The following is a 20,762-nucleotide window of genomic DNA, read 5'->3' on the forward strand; positions in this document are numbered from 1 at the left end:
GAAGGGTTGACGAGTGCTGGAAAGGCAAAGGAGGCATTCCAGATAGATGCTGCAGTAATTGTGAGAGACTCCATTAACTACGGGACTAGAATATGTGCTGGGACAGAGAGGAGACCCGCGGAAGGAGCAGGCAGTGAATGATGGCAAGAAGTAGGGTCAAAGAGATTCACTGGAGCAAGTCCACAAAAGAGTCAGAGAATGACTGTGAGACCAGAAAGCCTGAGGAATTCAGAGTGCTGTGGTGATCCGTTCCATTCTGTGGACTGGCAAAATTCTGCTTATAGTTCAAAAAAAAAATTGGAGTGAAGACCCTACAGTAAGCAAGATGTGGAAAAATGGAGGTGATTTTTTTCAGCGTGCCTGCTTTTGGATAATGTCTGCAGTTAATTTTTCCCTGTGGACACTGCACAGAGTTTGAAAGAGAAAGCAGGCATATACTTTAACTTTGAAACTTGTCATGGGTGTGGGGTACCTGTGGACTTGCCCTTTTAGTTTGGTTCCTTTTTCATGGTGTGTGATACACGTAGACATGAAGATGCAATCTACACATATGCTTTTCCAACCCGGCTTAAATGTCCCCAGGAGCGCACCTCTAAAGGCGACATGGAACACAGCGTACTGTAGTTGCAGTGAGAGAGGGCAATTTACCAGTGTAAGACTGTTTTGAAAATTGACCTCCCTGATACACAAAATGTAGTAAAATTATTTTTATTAAAGGTTGTTTTTCTTCAAAGATTAAACCAATGCTGTCACAAAATATAAAAATCTATATCAAAACCAGGATTCAAAAGTAAAAAAATTTTTATTTTAAACTTTGAGTTCATTATGCTTTTTTTTTTTAATATTTGATTGTTTTTTATTTTATATTGAAGGCTTGTTTAATTTGATTAATGCCTGGCTTTTTATTCTTTTTTGTGCTTTTTGTTTTATTTCTTACAAGAAATTGAAGCATGGTTGAGGGGTGAGCTGCAGCTGATGGTTGCCCCTACCTCTTTACCCCCCCTCCTCCGCCCTCCCAGCTCTGGGAAAACATCTGGCGGAATTCCTGACTCTGCATGCGTTGGCTCTGCCCCTCCTGCTGATGTAGTCTTGAGGGGATCATAAGAGCTGGCCTGCTGTGGGAGAAGGGTCACCCCTGAACGATTCCAAAGGAAGCTGCCCCTATGGGACCTCTTTCAGGCGGGAGTTGGGAGGGTTAGCATGTTGTGCGCTTTGTCGGTAGTGGTTGTGGGAATGTTTAGACATTAACTGTGCCAGACCCTTGTGAGTAGGGGATAGTTATTGCTTTTTGATGTATATACTATTGTATTTGCTATAGTTCAGTGGTAATGTAAGCCATTCTCGTCCTTGCTCACAGGAGGACAGTCGGAGCCTGCAGACAATCTTCTTTAAAGGGAAGTAGTCTTTCTTTAATGAGGCTGCCAAACAAAGAAATAGTTTCCAAAAAAAACCAAAAACCCACTTTGTTTTTGAGGCTGATTGAGTGGGTCTCCTTGTCCCTCAGTCCTCTGTCGGTCGCTGCTGCCAGTCTCCCCAGGGGTCACTCTGGCAGCTATTGGTTTGTCGCGCATTCTGGGGGTTCCGGGGCTTCGCGGTGTTGCCATGTGGCCCTAGTTGGGAGTTCAGCGGGGACGTGTGCGTGCGTCTCTCCCACGACAGCCGATGCACTCAGGGCCTCTCCGGGGGAGAGGGGTCGTCTGTGCTCGTTCCAGCAGCATCGGGGAGGTGGTGCGAGCCTGGCAGGCAGTGGATGGCCCCTTCCCGCTAAGCATGGGAACAGCAGCCATTTTATTCACTTTCGCAGCTGCTTCTCGGGCTGTGGGAGGTGGGAATCCCTCCCGCCTCTTTCCCCAGCTTATAGGGCCTCCGGGGGCTGCATCTGGTGATGAGGCAGAGCAGGGGAGCCTTGGATGATGCTTTAGATTTTTTCTACTGACTTCGTGCTTTTGATGCACAAGGTTTTCTTGACCAGGAAAGCCGTGGGGCAGTACAAGGCTGGCCAGGAGTCCCCAGTGTGCCCGTGTTCGGCGAAGAGGGCTGGACCCGCTAAGGCTGTGGAGGCCACAAGGGTTCAGAGAGTCCCTGCCTCAGTTTTCTGAGAATGATGAGGACCCGCAGGTGCAAGCACTGCAGGGGTCAGAGATCACTATATTGGCCAGGCTGCAGAAGAGAAGCACTGGGGCGTGGGCCCGGCTGTGGAGAGGAATGAGCCAAAACTGGTTTGGCCATAGGGTCAGGCCCCCTGATACCCCATGTTCTGGAAGAAGAGGGGATAGAACCTCCATAGGAAGATTCGGATCAGGAAGGGGGTGGACCTGGTCATGGAAGGTCTCCAAGGTCCAGCGAGGGTCTTTCCTTTCCAGAAGTCCATCAAGAAGTTGGTTTCAGGAAGTGGGATACTCCTGAGACGGGCCTAAAGGTGCGCAGCGCAATGGACAAATTGTACCCCTTGCCGGAGGATACTCTGGATCTCCAAGGTACCGAAGGTGGACGGCACAGTTTCGGCTGTTACAAAGAAGACCACCATTCCGGTGCCTGGTGCTACAGCGCTAAAGGACCTTCAGGATAGGAAGCTGGAGGTTCACCTCTAAAAGGTTTTTGAGGTGTCCGCCCTTGGCATATGGGTTGCGGTGTGCAGCAGTATTATGCTAAGGGCAGGTCTCCACCAGGTTCAGCAGTTGCAGGCAGACAGGGCCATGTCTGATCTTGAGGCTAAGCAGGCTGAGCGGCTGGCAGCTGTGGTAGCCTATGGAGCCGGTGCATTATACAAACTCATTTGAACTTTTTTGAAGGCACTGATGTCAGCAGTTTCGGCTAGGAGGCTCCTCTGGTTGAGGAACTTGTCAGTGGAGGTGTCATCTAAGTCTCAGCTGGGAGCTTTGCCTTTTGAAGGGAAGCTGCTTTTTGGACAAGACTTAAAAGAGATGATCAAACTTCTCAGGGAGAATAAAGGTCATAAATTGCCTGAGGATAAGCCTAAAAGGAAAGGGTCTCTACCTTTGTGCTCTCGTTTCAGAGATGATAAACTTTTCTGGCCCAGCAGGGCTATCAGGGGCACCCAGAGCCAGTCTGCTGGATGGCAATTGACCTGGAATCTGTCCTGTTGCGTGCGTAGCTCAAATAGAGATGGCTTTAGCCAGGGGAGTGGTGGAGCCAAGTCTGCCAAATGATGCAAGGCCAGTCCACTCCTTGGTACCAGTGGTAGGGGGTCGGTTGACTTTTTTTTTTCCTTTTTTTTTTTTTGAGGGCTGGGCAGAGATCACATTTGGATCAGTGGGTGCTGGGCGTGATAAGACAAGGTTTCACTTTTGAGTTTGCTCGTCCGCTAAGAGATTTGTTCATAGTCTTACCCTGCTCATACAAGAGAAACTCGTAGTACAAACTGTCAACCGTCTGTGGTTGCTGAGAGCAGTTGTTTCCATACCTCTAGAAGAGCCAGGGGAAAGGCTGCTATTCAGTTTATTTCGTCGTTCCCAAGAAAGAAGTGACGTTTCGGCTCTGGACTTGACAGAGGCATATTTGCATATAGGAATCCGAACAGACTATCAAAGATATTTCAGATTCATGATCCTTTATTTTTTATTTGAATTTATTAATAGCCCATGTCCTGGGCGATGTACATAAAATGCCTGGGACGGCGTTTTCAGTTTTGTGCCCTTCTGTTCGGTGTGGTGACGGCTCCCCGGACTTTCACCAAGGTGTTGGTAGTCACTGCGGCAGCTCTCCAGAGGGAGGGCATCTTGGGTCCTCCCTCTTCTGGATGATGGGCTGATTTGAGCGAAGTCAGAGCTCCTTTGCCAACAGACAGTGGATGTGGTACTTCAGCATCTGCAGTCATTAGGATGGATTGTCAATCAGGCCAAGAGCCATCTTTCCCCTTCTCAGGTGTTGGAATATCTGGGGGCGCGTCTTGATACCAAGGTGGGGAAGATTTTTCTCACTGACTAGCGCTTATTCAGATTACAGCTACAAGTCTGAGCTTTGCTGCGGAAGCAGGTTCCCAGGGTCTGGGATTACTTGCACGTTCTCGGCTCTGTAGCCTCCACGTTGGAGTTGGTTCCATGGGCATTCACTCATTGTAACTTTATAGTCAGCGTTGCTTTCCCGCTGGAATCTGTTGTTGGAACAGTTTCATCTGCCGCTTCCACTTAAGAGTTGGCTTGTTCAGGACAAGTTGCGTCAGAGTGGACTTGGAGTTAAGACACTTGGATGTTGAGCGTGCTTCGTTGAGGTACCTTGATGTCTCTAACAGTTTTCGGCTAACAGATCACCTTTTTGTTCTATGGAGTGTGCAAATAAGGATTGTAAAGCTTTGAAGACCATAATTGCATGGTGGTTAAAGGTTGGCATACGTCTGTCAGGGTCGTCCTGTTCTGAATGGGTTATGGGCTCATTCGGCCCTCTGGCAGCATCCCAGGCTGAATGTCAACAGGTGTCGCCCCAAAAAATTTGTAGGGTGGCTATTTGGAAGAATTTGCACACTTTTGCGAGGCATTATTGTTTGGATGTTCAGGCCCCAGAGTCAAGGGACTTTGGGGAAAGTGTGTTTCAAGCAGAACTCTGTCCCACCCCATTTTTAGGAAGCTTTGATACATCCCAGGAGTCTGGACTGATCTGGGTACATACAGGGAAAGGAAAATTGGTTCTTACCTGCTAATTTTTGTTCCTGTAGTACCACAGATCAGCCCAGACTCCTGCCCAGAGGAGGTCTTGGATTCAGAGAGTCCACTCGATCTGTTACAGTAATCACTCTGAAGAATGGTGCAGGTTTTGTATGTAGTCCTGCATGTTTTTTTGTTAAAGCCAAGGTTACCTGTTCTGAGTTTTCAACTTCCCACTGCTCATTCAGGGGAATGTAACTTGGTTGTTGTGGTTGGTGTTATTTCCATCTTGGCTTGGGTACTTATCAATACTGAGGGACTGCAGGTGCCACCTCAGGTTATGTTGCAGTGTCAGTAAAACTTTCTCTGTCTCCATCTGCTGGCAAAACCAAGCAGTCTGGACTGATCTGTGGTACCACAGGAATGAAAATTAGCAGGTAAGAACCAATTGTCCTTTACAGTAGGGCCCTGTATGAATGTTTCAAGTTTGTGCCTGAGTTACATAAAAAAAAAAAAAATAGGCAGCCTAGGCTTCAGGTAAGCTTACCCCCTTGGTTAGATATTGCAGAATAGACAACCACCATTAGTGACTTGCATGCTTTCCCCTGCGGAGAATGAGAGGACACTACAGATGACCTCGTCCCCTCTCCCTCTGCCAGTCTTGTTCCTAGCTTTACTTTGCAATTCGAAGGGCAAGCCCCCCTTTTTTTTTGTCTTCCCACAGCAGCAAGTGTAAGCTCTCGCCAGAACAGTAAGCCTTAGTGTTGTGCAGCTCCAATTTGAATGGCTCATTAGGTTTCAGCCGACGAAATCTCTTGCTGTTTCTGGTGCACTTGTGCAGAAATCAAGTCCTTATTGCTCATTGGTTTTGAGAGAATAGACCTGACTGACATTATTACTGACTCATAAGGCAAAATGCTTTGACTAGTGTGCAAGAGCAGTCAAAAATGACAGGGAAAAAGACAGGTGCATACCTAATTTCACACCTCCGACCACACCTGGGCGTTTTCCTTTCTTCAGTGGCTGAGAGTATGCGTGTTACACAGAGTACAGAGCGACAACTGCATACCGAATCAGTGTGCACGCTTCTGCTAATGGGGGAAAAGTGCATGTATACTTTTACATGGCCAGAACACCATTTTACATGGATAATCGTGTTTGTACCCACCCGAAACACAAAGGGGTAGATTTTCAAAGGGTTACGCGCGTAAACCCCGAAAACCTACCTCTGTGCAGGCCGAGCCTATTTTGCATAGGCTCTGAGGCACGCGTATGTCCCCGGCCAGGAAGGGACGGTCCTGAGTCCTCCGGCTCAGCGGCTGTGCTGGAGGTTCGCGCGCCGGCAGCTGGCCGGCGCGTGCAAGATTGCAGGCATAAAAAATTAAATAAGGTGGGGGGGGGGGGGGGATTTAGGTAGGGCTGGGAGCGGGTTAGATAGGGGAAGGTGAGGGGGAGCGAAAGAAAAGTTCCCTCCAAGGCCGCTCCCATTTCGGAGTGGCTTTGGACGGCATGGGGAAAGCCATCTGGCTCCCCTCAGGCTCGGTGCACCCCCTTGCGCACACCGACCCCCTTGCGCACCCCCGGCAGCGCGTGCATGTTATAAAATCGGGTGTACATTTGTACGCGCAAGATTTAAAATCTGGCCCAAAGCAAATTGCCATCTATTTGTCCTGGGGAAAATCACCTTTAATGTATGTCGTTTTCAAGTTGAGGTGATAAAGGAACATTTTTATTTATTTATTTATTTTTTTTGGCAGGATGTTTTTCGTACACCTTTAGAAAATAAATTCAATCAGTAAATGTCCTGAAAAAGCTGTGCAGATTTTGATCTTTGGAGCATGACTGACAGTGCCTAGCATGCAGACATTGCACATTTATTTATATATATATATATATATATATATATATATATATATATATATATATAATGAAAACTGGCCTCAAGCATGTACAGTAGTGGTTCAACCTTGTCTTGGGTCAGTCACACTAGCAAGAGTGCTTCCTCTTCCATCCTCCCTGAATCCTTTCCCAGTGAGCACCAATAGTTATAATTGTGGCTTTTTCTGTTGGGAACCAAACTGGCATCATTAACTCGTTTCACAAAACAACTGTTGGTGCTAATGACGTTTGACCTTTCTTCAGAGGAGCTGGATTTGAACTTAAAAGCTGTTGAATGCCTGTGTTTCATCAGCAAGCCACCCTATACCCTCTGTTTGTATGAGTTTTTTTTGTATTTTTTATATATATCTTGTTTGCTTCTCATCCTGTTTATAATTGGGCAATTGTTGCAATGGTAGCAACACCATCGTTTCAACAGGTGGATTGTGTTATTACCCCTTAGCAGGAGCTGTCACCTCCCCGCCCCCGACAGGAGCACATGGCCTCATTCCAGCTACGTCTTAAGACATCCCAGCCGTTCCAAACACACAACTCAGTTGAGATGCTGGACGAATGCCTTGTACAGCCTGTAAAAATAATAGTGGCTTAATACCGTATGTCAACTCCTGATGGAATCCATCTGCCTCGAAGGCCAGAGAAACACGGGATTTCACTTAGTGTGTAGCACATCTAATGTACCCATTACCATCAAGGACGCTGAAGTACTGTGTGTGACTTTTCTGGAGCATAGCTTTTAAGCTGCTTAGAGTTATTACTGCATGAAAGGGAGGCGTAGGCCTATCACAGTACTGGTGCCAGCAGGCTATGGTTTTATTATTCATTTGGTAGTGATATTTTATGCTGGGGCACAAGGCGATCAAGCCAATCACCTTACTGGAGTGACGGGAAGTGCTGGGGCTCTTACCATAGGTTTTAAAGACTTGGTTTACTCTGTGTTTTCGTCTGTTATCAAGTAAGCCATATCTGTTCTTTGCAAAAAGCTAATCTATTCTTTGAAAGAGCACTTGGAAGGCTATTATCTGCTTTACTTTTTGTAGTAGGGAAGTTTTTTTGTTTCAATGCCTTTCTAGACTGAGAGGTTTAGACTTGTGGTTTTCCTGCAGCAATGGTATCCTTTCACTCGATTTGTCTATTTCTTTATTGTATGGTTTCTTTTTTTTTTTTTCAGGATTTTCTTTCTAAATGCCCCTTCCTCCATTCCCTTCCAATCATCCTCCCTGGATGGTAGAGTCTGGGCACGTGACCCTCGGCGGGAAAGGTGAATAGGAAGCTGAAGTGAGGCTGAAACCCTCATTTGTCAATCCTTACGTCAAGTGGAAGGAGAGATGGTCATGAAAGCAGTACAGTCCCCCTCCCAGGGTGAAAGCATGTCACCTCTTCCATCACTGCCTACAAGGGTGGCCACATTGGATCTCCTGCAGTGCAGTACTGTTCTTATTCCTTGAGGCAGCCCACTTGGAGTTCTTGACCTTTTTTTTTTTCATGTTTGGCTTCTTCTCTCTTCCCAATTTAACTTTTCTTATCAATTTGTTTTCCCAATTGCTTCTGTAGATACATGTCCAGTGCTACATTATGAATGTAAAATACTGTACTAATCCTGATTAGGACTCCATGCAGATGCCACGATCCTCTAATGTGTAAGCACATTAGGTTTTGGTTTGCCGTACCCAAAGCTGCTGCTACTAAATTGCTTTCGGCTAAGTGTCAGCCAATATCTAGCCAGCCAGTTTCAATGGGGTTATCATGATAAAGCCCCATTTGCAGCTGTGGATTGGTTCAGACAATATCTCTTATCTCTACGTCCTGCCCACTGAGCAAGTTGGAAGGCAGCACTGTACGCCGATTCTGATGGCACGGCTTGGCCAAGTTAACTGCATAAGCTGAAACGATTAGAGGGCCGGCCCTGTGCCACTATTGGTTTGGGTCAATCCTTTCTACAGTCGTTGGCCTGCACTGGTTCAGTGGCACTGCCAGGTTTAAGAGTGGAATTTGGTTCTAGGATTCTGCTTCTCGGGGCTGCTTCAGAGGCATTTACAGCGCCAGGGATGACTCCTAGCAGACACAGATTACTGTATTCTGGAGGGAGCTCTGGTCTGTGGCTGCCTCCACCTTCCCCCCCCCCCCTTTCCCACCCTTTCTCCCCTGGATTGTCACTGCAAAGGTTGGTTTGATTTTGGAGAGGGATGATATTAATTTTTTAATGTTTTGTTAGACATAAAACAAACAATCCTGTCTATTGTGCAGCTTAATTTACCTGCTTAGAACTGTGGATAGAATAAGCTCCAAGGTGAGTTGTTTTTTTGTTTGTTTGTTTTTTTAATAAATAAAAGGGGAAAAATGCCCCAAGTAGTTGAGTCAAGGCTCATGGTGCTGTAGCCCAATAAGCGTCTGGGTCTGATTGAGCCAGAAATGCAAAAAGAGCAGGCCAAACACACTACAAAATATTAAGTGGCAAAAATGGAATTGGGGAATGTCCTTTTATTTCTAAAACACCCAAAACCATAGGAAATAAAATCTATTGTAAGGAAAACAAGAGAGAGGACCTAGGATTGCTACTGGTATTGCTGCTGTAAAAATCCTGTATTAGAAGGTTAGCTTTCCATCTGCAGTCATAAAATACCACCTGGCGGTTTGAATTTTTCTTCTGCTGTTTTCTGCTTCATTAATCCAGCAAAAATAATGGGATGTTTACAAGAATTATTGCAAAAAAAAAACCCCCAAAACAACCCCATGCAGTCTGCATAAATAAATAGCCGGACCGTAATCCACCTCTCGTCTTCAAGCTGTCATGGATAGAGATTGGAGACCTTCAGAACAAAAGATTGCTGGAGCCAGCAAAAAAACATAAATCGCTGCTTATGTTTTTGAAATGCCCTTTCTCCCTCACCCTTTCTTGATTCCCCGTCATAATTGGTTCAGTGTGAGTTGCAAATAGCGCTCGTCTTGTAAGCGTAAGCTTTCTCTCCGGTCTGATTTAGTAATGGCTCTGCACGCACACTGACTCCAGTATATACTCCAGCGGCTGTTTGGGCTTTAATTTTTGTTTAGCCTCCACTCCTAGCCCTCAGCCCTTTCTCATTCCTGTCTCTCTTCAGGCAGCTGTTTTGTTTGGTCTGCAGTACTTTTCCTGTTTTTTTTTTGAAGTACTTCTTTTTATTGGGCCAACCTGCATAATAATCAAAAGATGTTGTACCTAAGTTCTCCAGACCATGCAAGTCCCTTCTTTAGATGCACTGGTAAACCAAAGGACTAGCCATCTTCAGCATAAGAACATAAGAACATAAGAAAATGCCATACTGGGTCAGACCAAGGGTCCATCAAGCCCAGCATCCTGTTTCCAACAGTGGCCAATCCAGGCCATAAGAACCTGGCAAGTACCCAAAAACTAAGTCTATTCCATGTAACCATTGCTAATGGCAGTGGCTATTCTCTAAGTGAACCTAATAGCAGGTAATGGACTTCTCCTCCAAGAACTTATCCAATCCTTTTTTAAACACAGCTATACTACCTGCACGAACCACATTCTCTGGCAACAAATTCCAGAGTTTAATTGTGCGTTGAGTAAAAAAGAACTTTCTCCGATTAGTTTTAAATGTGCCCCATGCTAACTTCATGGAGTGTCCCCTAGTCCTTCTACTATCTGAAAGAGTAAATAACCGATTCACATCTACCCGTTCTAGACCTCTCATGATTTTAAACACCTCTATCATATCCCCCCTCAGTCGTCTCTTCTCCAAGCTGAAAAGTCCTAATCTCTTTAGTCTTTCCTCATAGGGGAGTTGTTCCATTCCCCTTATCATTTTGGTAGCCCTTCTCTGTACCTTCTCCATCGCAATTATATCTTTTTGAGATGCGGCGACCAGAATTGTACACAGTATTCAAGGTGCGGTCTCACCATGGAGCGATACAGAGGCATTATGACATTTTCCGTTTTATTCATCATTCCTTTTCTAATAATTCCCAACATTCTGTTTGCTTTTTTGACTGCTGCAGCACACTGAACCGACGATTTCAATGTGTTATCCACTATGACACCTAGATCTCTTTCTTGGGTTGTAGCACCTAATATGGAACCCAACATCGTGTAATTATAGCATGGGTTATTTTTCCCTATATGCATCACCTTGCACTTTTCCACATTAAATTTCATCTGCCATTTGGATGCCCAATTTTCCAGTCTCACAAGGTCTTCCTGCAATTTATCACAATCTGCTTGTGATTTAACTACTCTGCACAATTTTGTGTCATCTGCAAATTTGATTATCTCACTCGTCGTATTTCTTTCCAGATCATTTATAAATATATTGAACAGTAAGGGTCCCAATACAGATCCCTGAGGCACTCCACTGTCCACTCCCTTCCACTGAGAAAATTGCCCATTTAATCCTACTCTCTGTTTCCTGTCTTTTAGCCAGTTTGCAATCCACGAAAGGACATCGCCACCTATCCCATGACTTTTTACTTTTCCTAGAAGCCTCTCATGAGGAACTTTGTCAAACGCCTTCTGAAAATCCAAGTATACTATATCTACCGGTTCACCTTTATCCACATGTTTATTAACTCCTTCAAAAAAGTGAAGCAGATTTGTGAGGCAAGACTTGCCCTGGGTAAAGCCATGCTGACTTTGTTCCATTAAACCATGTTTTTCTATATGTTCTGTGATTTTGATGTTTAGAACACTTTCCACTATTTTTCCTGGCACTGAAGTCAGGCTAACCGGTCTGTAGTTTCCCGGATCGCCCCTGGAGCCCTTTTTAAATATTGGGGTTACATTTGCTATCCTCCAGTCTTCAGGTACAATGGATGATTTTAATGATAAGTTACAAATTTTACTAATAGGTCTGAAATTTCATTTTTAGTTCCTTCAGAACTCTGGGGTGTATACCATCCGGTCCAGGTGATTTACTACTCTTCAGTTTGTCAATCAGGCCTACCACATCTTCTAGGTTCACCGTGATTTGATTCAGTCCATCTGAATCATTACCCATGAAAACCTTCTCCATTACGGGTACCTCCCCAACATCCTCTTCAGTAAACACCGAAGCAAAGAAATCATTTAATCTTTCCGCGATGGCCTTATCTTCTCTAAGTGCCCCTTTAACCCCTCGATCATCTACATGCAGGACAAAGTCTGTAAGGAGTGCATCTAATTTCTACTCTTATCACCTAACCATTTTCTACAGTGCTATGTTCTCCTTTTTTCCAAATGGGAATCTTGGCAATTGCACTTGAAAGCTGTAAGCAGAAAACCAAATTTCTCACAAAGGGGCCGATGCAAAAAAAAAAGTGCTGAAAGCGGGTGCTGTCAAGGAGGCGCTAGGTTCGATTGCGCGCCCCTAGCGCCTCCTTGACGGCTGGCACCTGGGAATGCTCGACTGTCTGTGCCTGTCCGCTGGTTAAGAAAACAGATGCTGAATTTATCGGCGTCAGTTTTCCTAATCTGTGCACAGCCACAGACAGTATTTTCTGCTTTTCTGCACAACCTTTTGGGGTGCTCAGAAATTAACACCTGCTCTGGGCAGGTGTTAATTTCTGAGTGCAAAAATGTGCACATTGGATGCACTTTTTTTTTTTTTTTTTACTGCATGTGGAGTGATAATAGCCTCATCAACATGCATTTGCATGTGATGAGTGCTATTAGTTTCCTGGTGCATTGGATGCATGTTGTGGAGGCGCTAATCCCTTATAGCAAAAGGCGCTGTGGATGCACTTACACAACCCGCGTCCAACTGCAGGTTAAACTGCACGGCTGCTTGCACTGTATTGCATCGGCCCCAAAGTTGTTTGAGCTTGGTAGAAGAGTCCTGTTTGCTGCAGCGTGATTACTTGTTACATAACCTCTCACGCTATTCTAGTTTGGTTTACAGGTGAGCCAGTATCAGAGTGGATAATACTTTAAAATTGTCGGCTCAGTGTGCTGCAGCAGTCAAAAAAGCAAACAGAATGTTAAGAATTATTAGGAAGGGAATGGTTAAAAAAACAGAAAATGTTATAATGCTTCTGTATCGCTCCATGGTAAGACCTCACCTTGAATACTGTGTACAGTTCTGGTTGCCACATCTCAAAAAAGATATAGTTGCGATGGAGAAGGTACAGAGAAGGGCAACCAAAATGATAAAGGAGATGGAACTGCTCCCCTATGAGGAAAGGCTGAAGAGGTTAGGGCTGTTCAACTTGGAGAAGAAAGCTGAGGTGGAGATATGATAGAGGTCTTTAAGGGCATGAGAGGTCTTGAACGAGTAGATGTGAATCGGTTATTTACACTTTCGGATAATAGGACTAGGGGGCATTCCATGAAGTTAACAAATAGCACATTTTAAGACTAATCAGAGAAAGTTCTTTTTCACTCAACACACAAAGCTCTGGAATTTGTTGCCAGAGGATGTGGTTAGTGCAGTTGGGTTCAAAAAAGGTTTGGATAAGTTCTTGGAAGAGAATTCCATTAACTGCTATTAATCAAATTTACTTAGGGAATAGCCACTGCTATTTGATTGCATCAGTACCATGGGATCTTCTTAGTGTTTGGGTAATTGCCAGGTTCTTATGGCCTGGTTTGGCCTCTGTTGGAAACAGGATGCTGGGCTTGATGAACCCTTGGCCTGACCCAGCATGGCAATTTCTTATGATGTTAAAGGGTTAAGTGGCTTGCTCTTGGGGTTTTGGCAGGTGGAGTACTATTCCTTAAGTCATAACAACTTCCCTCTCCTCCTCAGATTATAGAAGAGAGCGAGGAAAGACTAACCGAAGAGCAGATTGAAGAACTGATCGAGACCATAACAGGCATTCTGCCGGGAGACCCAGAGGAAGAGCAGCAGGAGCCGGCTGACATGGCCATTGAAGAAGAAGGGGACCAATAGCATGCTCTGTTCAATGTGGAATTGTGCACTAGATCCCAAAAGTAGAGAACAAGCATCGACTGTGTGTATATCCAGGCAGGATCCCATTCTTCATATTGGGTAGGGGTCACATCCATTCAGTGGCATCACGCATGCAACAGTGGTGTAGGATGGACTCTGCTCAGCCTGTACAAAGCAGAGTTTGTCAATTTTTTTTTTGTTTGCTGTGGTTTGGACTCTCAATTCTTTCAGTGTACTTCTCCTATTATTAACAGATCAGAAACCAAAAAGTCCAGAACACATTAAGACATTGTGGAGAAAGGGAAAAGAAGATGGAGCAGTGAAATGGAGTAGAATTGTATTTCTTCTTGTGCCTTCAGAAGTAGAACAAACTGGTTATGGATACTTCAGTAATTTACGTGCTGATGTATCTAGAGGTGGAAAAGAGCACATCACTGCAGCATATTACTTTATAGGCTGAGTCTGGTGAAGTGCAGTACATCTCACCAGTGATGGATTTGTGTCCTAACGGTTTAATGAGAAATTGGTGATTGTATTCAACTGCAGCCTATAGGAGTTAAATTTGTCTCTTAGAAGTCTTTATGGGAGATGCCATGAAAGAAGAGCACAGGAATCCATGTATCTGTGTCTTTATTTCTCTCTGAACTTTCAGCGCTAGCTTTGGAAATGACATGTGTGATTTGTGATCCATGTCTTTAGAATCGGCTGCTTTCATAGGGATCAGTGTCATTACAAAAGCACCCCAGCAATCACCCATCCCAAAACCAACTGGAAATAGTTCTGTTAAGAGACAGCTAGCATCTTTCATGGATAAAATACTGAAGGTGTGTCCAGTACATGAAGATTTGATTCTTGCTGTTCACTCGTAAGGGGAGGAGTGACCCTATCAATCAACTGATGAGCAGTCAGAATTAATCCCTTCAGCTAATGGGCTCTCTGATCACATCTCTGGCACTGTCTAAACGAAACTGGAATGTTGATTCTTACAAATGTGAATTATTTTAAGACAGTTATTAAACATTTATTATAACTTTCCTGCATTAAACAATATTATCAGGCCAAAGCTTTGATCTAAGTTGGCTTCTTCCTTGACATTCTCCTGGCCTGAGCTACTGGAATTCTAAGAGCAGCTGGCATGGCTCCCTGAATGTATTTATTTATTTTTTTAAGTTAATGACCATAATTTTATATTGTTTATAAAAATGGAAAGCAAACAAAGATGGTACTTACGAGTCCTTGTTATGAGCAAAAGGTCCTACGTGTGCATAGGTTGTGGTAGGAAAATGGATGGCTTGAGCAATAATTCCTGATGGACAAGGCAGAAGTGTGGCAACCAGAAGTAGAAGATCGGAAAAAGTCAAAGATTCTTTATCATCACAGTATGTAGAAAATAGGCCCGACTCTGGCTGAGTTTCGCTCTTATGACCAAGCTTAATGTTATGTAACTGGGAGATAGATGCATTATTCTTAATGGAGTAAGGGCTTGTGTTTTAAGAATTTATTTGAACAACTTTTGATGGATTGTATATGGCAACACAACATTTTCTAATAATAGTTTAATTTATTAATTTGGGCATTTAATATCTAGCTGGAATTGATAATAATAAAAAGCACCTTATTTAACTACTATTAACAAATTACTATGAATTTTACTTGGGTAAACATTATTGGCCCTGTTGACATCATGTTTCCATTTATAGAATTTGTAACAGTACAAAGACAAACATTGGAACATTGTTTGTGGTTATGAAAAAAATAAATCAATGTGATCAAAGGGAAGTTTTTGTTCATCACAGGTATACATTTGTGCATTATAAAGAAGTTTGTCGTTTACACAAATCCAGTTTTTAGCCACAGTTCTAAACAATTCAGATGTTAATGCCCCTTCCTGTGTCTGTATATCTGATTTTAATTTTGTGTTATCACTTTGCAAATTATAAAATAGATAAAAATACACACTATTATTTTTATAATTTGTTTTTTGTAATAAGTACCTTTTAATGTTTTTATATGTTTAATTTATATGTTTTATAATTATAGTAGCCTGAAGCAGCTCGGTCATAAGAGCGAAACTCAGCTAAAGTTGAGCCTACTTTTCTACATATTGTCAGGCCAATGCAGGTTAACAGTGCGCTCCATCGGCGCGCACTGTACTGTGTTTAGCCGCGCGTTTTCGATGCGCTAGCTTTACCTCTTAGTCAGTATGGGGTAATAGCGTGTTGAAAACACGCTGCCAACCCCCCCCCGCCGAACCTAATAGCGCCCACAACATGCAAATGCATGTTGATGGCCCTATTAGTTATTCCCGCGCGATTCAGTAAGTAAAATGTGCAGCCAAGCCACGCATTTTACTTTCAGAAATTAGCGTCTAGCCAAAGGCAGGTGTTAATTTCTGCTGGCACCGGGAAAGTGTACAGAAAAGCAGTAAAAACTGCTTTTCTGTGCACCCTCCGATTTAATATCATGGCAGTATTAAGTTGGATGTCCCAAAAGTAAAAAATAACTAAAAATAAAATAAAAATTTAAATCAGCTTGCGGGTTGAAAACCAGATGCTTGATTTTGCTGGCGTCCGGTTTCCGAATCCGTGGCAGTCAGCATGTTTGAGAACCGATGCCGGCAAAATTGAGTGTCGGCTGTCAAACCCGCTGACAGCCGCCGCTCCTGTCAAAAAAGAGGCACTAGGGATGCGCCTCTCTTTACTGCGGGCCCTAATTTGAATATTTTTTTTTTTACTGAATTTGTGTGCACAGGAGAGCAGGCGCTTGCCCGTGACTTTTACTGTATCGGCCTGTGTGATGATAAAGAATCTTTAACTTTTACCAATCTTCTACTTCTGGTTGCTACATTATCATATTGGATCGGTTTCCGTTGTGGTTCCAAGGAGAAGTGACAATCGATGCTGGCGGTGAGGGGAAGGCCTGTGGCCTGAAGGGGACTTTTTTTTTTTTTTTAGCACTGCAACTGTTCTGGCCAGAGAAATTACAGGTAATTACCTGCAGTAAGGATAAAATGTTATGTTAGGATAGTCACAGGTGCTGGTGCTATTTCTGTCAGAGGAGCAGGCACATAAAATCAGATATAAGAGAAGATGGATTGTGGGATGTGGTGTTTAGAACCTTTAAAAGCTTGACCATTGCCCTGGGGAGAAGAATCCAGCCTCCTGAGGACAGCTGTGGCATGCGGAGGCTCTCATTTGTTACCTGTGTTGAGACAGTGCCCGCCCCCCCTCCCCGCTTTACTTACATTGATACTTTGAATATGAAAATCCTTGAATAAAATAAAGAATACCACAAAAAAGGAATTTTACTCCCAAGCTACACAGTCCAATAAATGTCATCAATATTTATATGACCACCATATATCAAAGACTGCATTCATTTTTCCTTGACTTATGTCCAACAAGACATGTTTAAGTACTATCAGCTATCATAACGAGGCAATGTCTCAATCTGAAAAACATTTTTTGATCAATTTTATGTGCAAATAAAAACAATTTGCATAAACACTTGGTACTGCAAAAGTAGACTCTTTGGGGTAGATTTTAAAAGGGTTACTCGCATAAGGTACGCGCATAACCCTTTTAAAAACGCCCCTGCGCACGCCGGGCCTATTTTGCATAGGCTCGGCGGGGCTTCACTGGGGGGGGCATGTTGGGTGGGCGGTGTGACGTTCGGGGCGTTCTGGGGGGGTGTCAGGGGCGTGGTGCCGGCCTGGGGGTGTTCTGGGGGCGTGGCCGAGGCCTTCGGAACAGCCCCCGGGTCGGATGATGGCGCACCAGCAGCCCGCTGGTGTGCGCAGAGTTATGCCTGCCAGAGGCAGGCATAACTTTCCTAACAAAGGTAGAGGGGGGTTTAGATAGGGCCGGGGGAGGTGGGTTAGGTAGGGGAAGGGAGGGGTAGGTGCAGGGGGGGTGTGGAATGGGCAGCACGCGCAAGTTGCATAAATGTGCATCCCCTTGCGCGCCCCGACCCCGGATTTTATAAGATATGCGCGACTACGTGCGTATCTTATAAAATCCAGCGTACTTTTGTTTGCACCTGGTGCAAGAACAAAAGTTTGCTTGCGCGCTGTTTTTTAAAATGTACCCCTTTGGCAATAATGTGCAAATCTTCGGTGATGAGGCTGACTAATCACTCGAACGAGAACTTTTTTTTTTTATCGAACACAGTAGATTGAATTAAAGTCCATGTGAGTCAGTGTCTGACACTGCACTGTTTCAAGAGCAAGAAAAAAAGAACTGGTAAACACCACGGATTCTTAATTCTTTATTAAGCATCAGGTCTGCCCGACTCAGGCCGAGTTTTGCTCGAGGGAGCTGCTTCAGGGGCTATTAAAAACACATATAAAACATATATAAACAAATAAATACATGTAAGTAAATTTAAGATGTATGAAGCCATATATACCAACATGAATTGAAATGATAAATAATAAACTAAATAATAAAGACATACTGAAATGTAGCCATATACTTAAAACACAGAAATACAACAACTTACATTCTCTTTTTGTATTTATATATAAATTCAATCTATGAATAAAACTAAAACTCACTAGGGTGGTGAATTTTATAGTTTTACTAAGTCTGAGTAATTAATTACTTTAGGGTTCTGGATTTGTTCCTTTCACTTTCATACCGTGGTCATTATTTTTGATAGATATTGGTCATATATTGTTTCATTATTACCTTGTTCAAAATAGTTACACAACTGTATTGCGATGATGGTTGTTTTTTTATGCAAAATCCATCAAGACATATAGTGGGTATTTCTGGTCATACACATTCAATTTTTTGTATGATTTTTAGCATATACAGTGAAGTCAGTCTACTGGATGCAGTTATCTGTGCATCCTGCGCTGTAGGTATTTATTGATATTTTTCAGATGAACATTCGTTCATTTCCATTTTGCTCTCCTTTGGGTAGTTTTTAATTTTATCATTTAATCACACATTTAATCACACATTTTCATAGGTTGAATTCATATATAAATACAAAAAGAGAATGTATTAAGAGATGCTTAATAAAGAATTAAGAATCCGTGGTGTTTACTGGTTCTTTTTTCTTGGTTGCTACTGCAATATTGGACCGGTTTCCGGTGTGTTTTTTTTGGAGCTTCCCTGTTTCAAGAGCATCCTCTCTCTGCTTCAGGGATGGTCATAATGTGGCGTAACTGCCCTTCAGATTTATGTGCAAAACCAAATCGCCACTTAGATTTATTTATCTTGCTTTCCCTGCAAAATGGGAAGCGCTCTGATCAGCTGCACAACTTGAATTGATGGCAGCCCAGATGGACTTCTCTATTCCTTTCAGGACGCGCTATAGATAGAAACATAACACCAGGCCCAGGTTTGCTACTGGGCACAATAGGTACATGTCTAGGACCACCTGCCTAGGGCCATTTTTTAACCCACAGCCCGGGTGCTGTGGGTTAAAAGATAGTAACATAGTAATGACATCAGAAAAAGACCAAAATGGTCCAGCTGGTCTGCCCAGCAAGCTTCCCAAGGTAGTAAATGCCACTCCATGCAGGTTACCCCCATGTTTCTCTTAAGGGTAGTAACTGCCGCTCCGTGTAGGTTACCCCCATGTTTCTCTTAAGGGTAGTAACTGCTGCTCCGGGCAGGTTACCCCCATGTTTCTCTTAAGGGTAGTAACTGCCACTCTGTGCAGGTTACCCCCATGTTTCTGTTAAGGGTAGTAACTGCTGCTCCGGGCAGGTTACCCCCATGTTTCTCTTAAGGGTAGTAACTGCTGCTCCGGGCAGGTTACCCCCATGTTTTTCTTAAGGGTAGTAACTGCCGCTCCGGGCAGGTTACCCCCCATGTTTTTCTTAAGGGTAGTAACTGCCGCTCCGGGCAGGTTACCCCCATGTTTTTCTTAAGGGTAGTAACTGCCGCTCCGGGCAGGTTACCCCCCATGTTTCTCTTAAGGGTAGTAACTGCCGCTCCGGGCAGGTTACCCCCCATGTTTTTCTTAAGGGTAGTAACTGCCGCTCCGGGCAGGTTACCCCCATGTTTTTCTTAAGGGTAGTAACTGCCGCTCCGGGCAGGTTACCCCCCATGTTTCTCTTAAGGGTAGTAACTGCCGCTCCGGGCAGGTTACCCCCATGTTTTTCTTAAGGGTAGTAACTGCTACTCTGTGCAGGTTACCTCCATGTTTCTCTTAAGGGTAGTAACTGCCGCTCCATGCAGGTTACCCCCATGTTTCTCTTAGATTTAGCTTTTTTATTTATTCCCATCCTTTAGCCTTTTCGGGATCCACGGTGTTTATCCCATGCCCCTTTGAAATCCTTCACACCACCCTCTCAGTGAAGAAATATTTCCTGATATTGGTTCTAAGTCTTCCTCCCTGGAGTTTCGTCCACAGCTGTGCTGCTGAATACTCTATCTAAGTTAGCCGGATAGCTTCTGGCTATCTTCCCCAATGGATTTAGTTAGTTTATTCAACTTAATATAGTGTTTTTCAAATATAGTATTCAGTGGTTTACAATAATGAAACTTCTAATATGCTTTCCAACACAAAGTGGGACATATGTTGGTATTGTTATTTTATACTTAACATCTAATAAAACTCTACTGACTGTTTTTTTTCCACTGTATTATCTCCACTTTCGTATCTTGCAGTGTTATTCAAGAAAACCACATTGTAGGTTTTCGTGAATAACACTGTTTTTAAATATTTGTTTGTATCTCACCTAGGATTCTGGCTCATGTGAGTAATTCTTATAAATAAAAAACAACCATAAAATCACAGCAAATATTGAATTAAAAATGTGAAAAGGTTTCAATAACAAATTGGCTTTTCTGGCATAATGAGTGTTTTGAATCTTCATAGAAAATGCTGTACATTTGCCACATAATTGCTGCAGCATTTAGAAAAATCTACTGCAGGAAATTGGGAGGTGTGGAAGGTCATCTGGTTGTGTTTGTCCAGTTGAACAAGTCTGCCACTAGTGATGTGGATTTTTTTTTTGACTCTCCTAAATATACATATATAATTTTAAACAGAAACTATTACAGAGTTTCCTCAAAAAGAAATCTGGTTTCATGGAATCATTGCTAGTCATCTCACAAAAGATTCTGTAGGGGTGTAGCCATAATGATAGTACAACTGCGCCATGCCAGTGCATGAACATCATGAAGAGGTACAAAAATAGCTCCTTTATCCTTGCCATATGTAGGAAGCACTGGATTATTATAGTGATGATTTTTTTTCAAGTACATCATCTTCTATGCTCATGGTCAAAACTGCATTCCACACATTTAACTGTTTTCTACCTAGAGCTAGAGCAACCACTGCCACATCTCCAGCATGCAGGATGTCCCTTTGATAAAAATTCTTATCAAAGATTCCCACATTTAAAAGGTCGACCTTCCCTTGCCTCCTTTCCACCCTGACAGTC

The 20,762-nt window shown here is 43.5% G+C and overlaps 1 protein-coding gene across 12 annotated transcripts in view; it reads left to right on the forward strand.

Annotated features, from left to right (window-relative positions):
- Positions 1-15,464, forward strand: part of CRCP (CGRP receptor component) — a 69,446-nt gene extending 53,982 nt beyond the window's left edge. For 4 of the 12 annotated variants that reach the window (XM_029612921.1, XM_029612920.1, XM_029612922.1 and 1 more), the window contains one exon: positions 13,214-15,458. In XM_029612921.1, the coding sequence (XP_029468781.1) occupies positions 13,214-13,357 (144 nt within the window). In that variant the 3' untranslated portion in view covers positions 13,358-15,458. Of the gene's footprint in view, positions 1-13,213 lie in introns of all 12 variants that reach the window. The other 8 variants (XM_029612919.1, XM_029612916.1, XM_029612913.1 and 5 more) reach the window with 6 other exon arrangements.
- Positions 15,465-20,762: the final 5,298 nt, after the last annotated feature.

The sequence above is a fragment of the Rhinatrema bivittatum genome, chromosome 8 (assembly GCF_901001135.1).
Source record: "Rhinatrema bivittatum chromosome 8, aRhiBiv1.1, whole genome shotgun sequence".
Classification (NCBI taxonomy): domain Eukaryota; kingdom Metazoa; phylum Chordata; class Amphibia; order Gymnophiona; family Rhinatrematidae; genus Rhinatrema; species Rhinatrema bivittatum.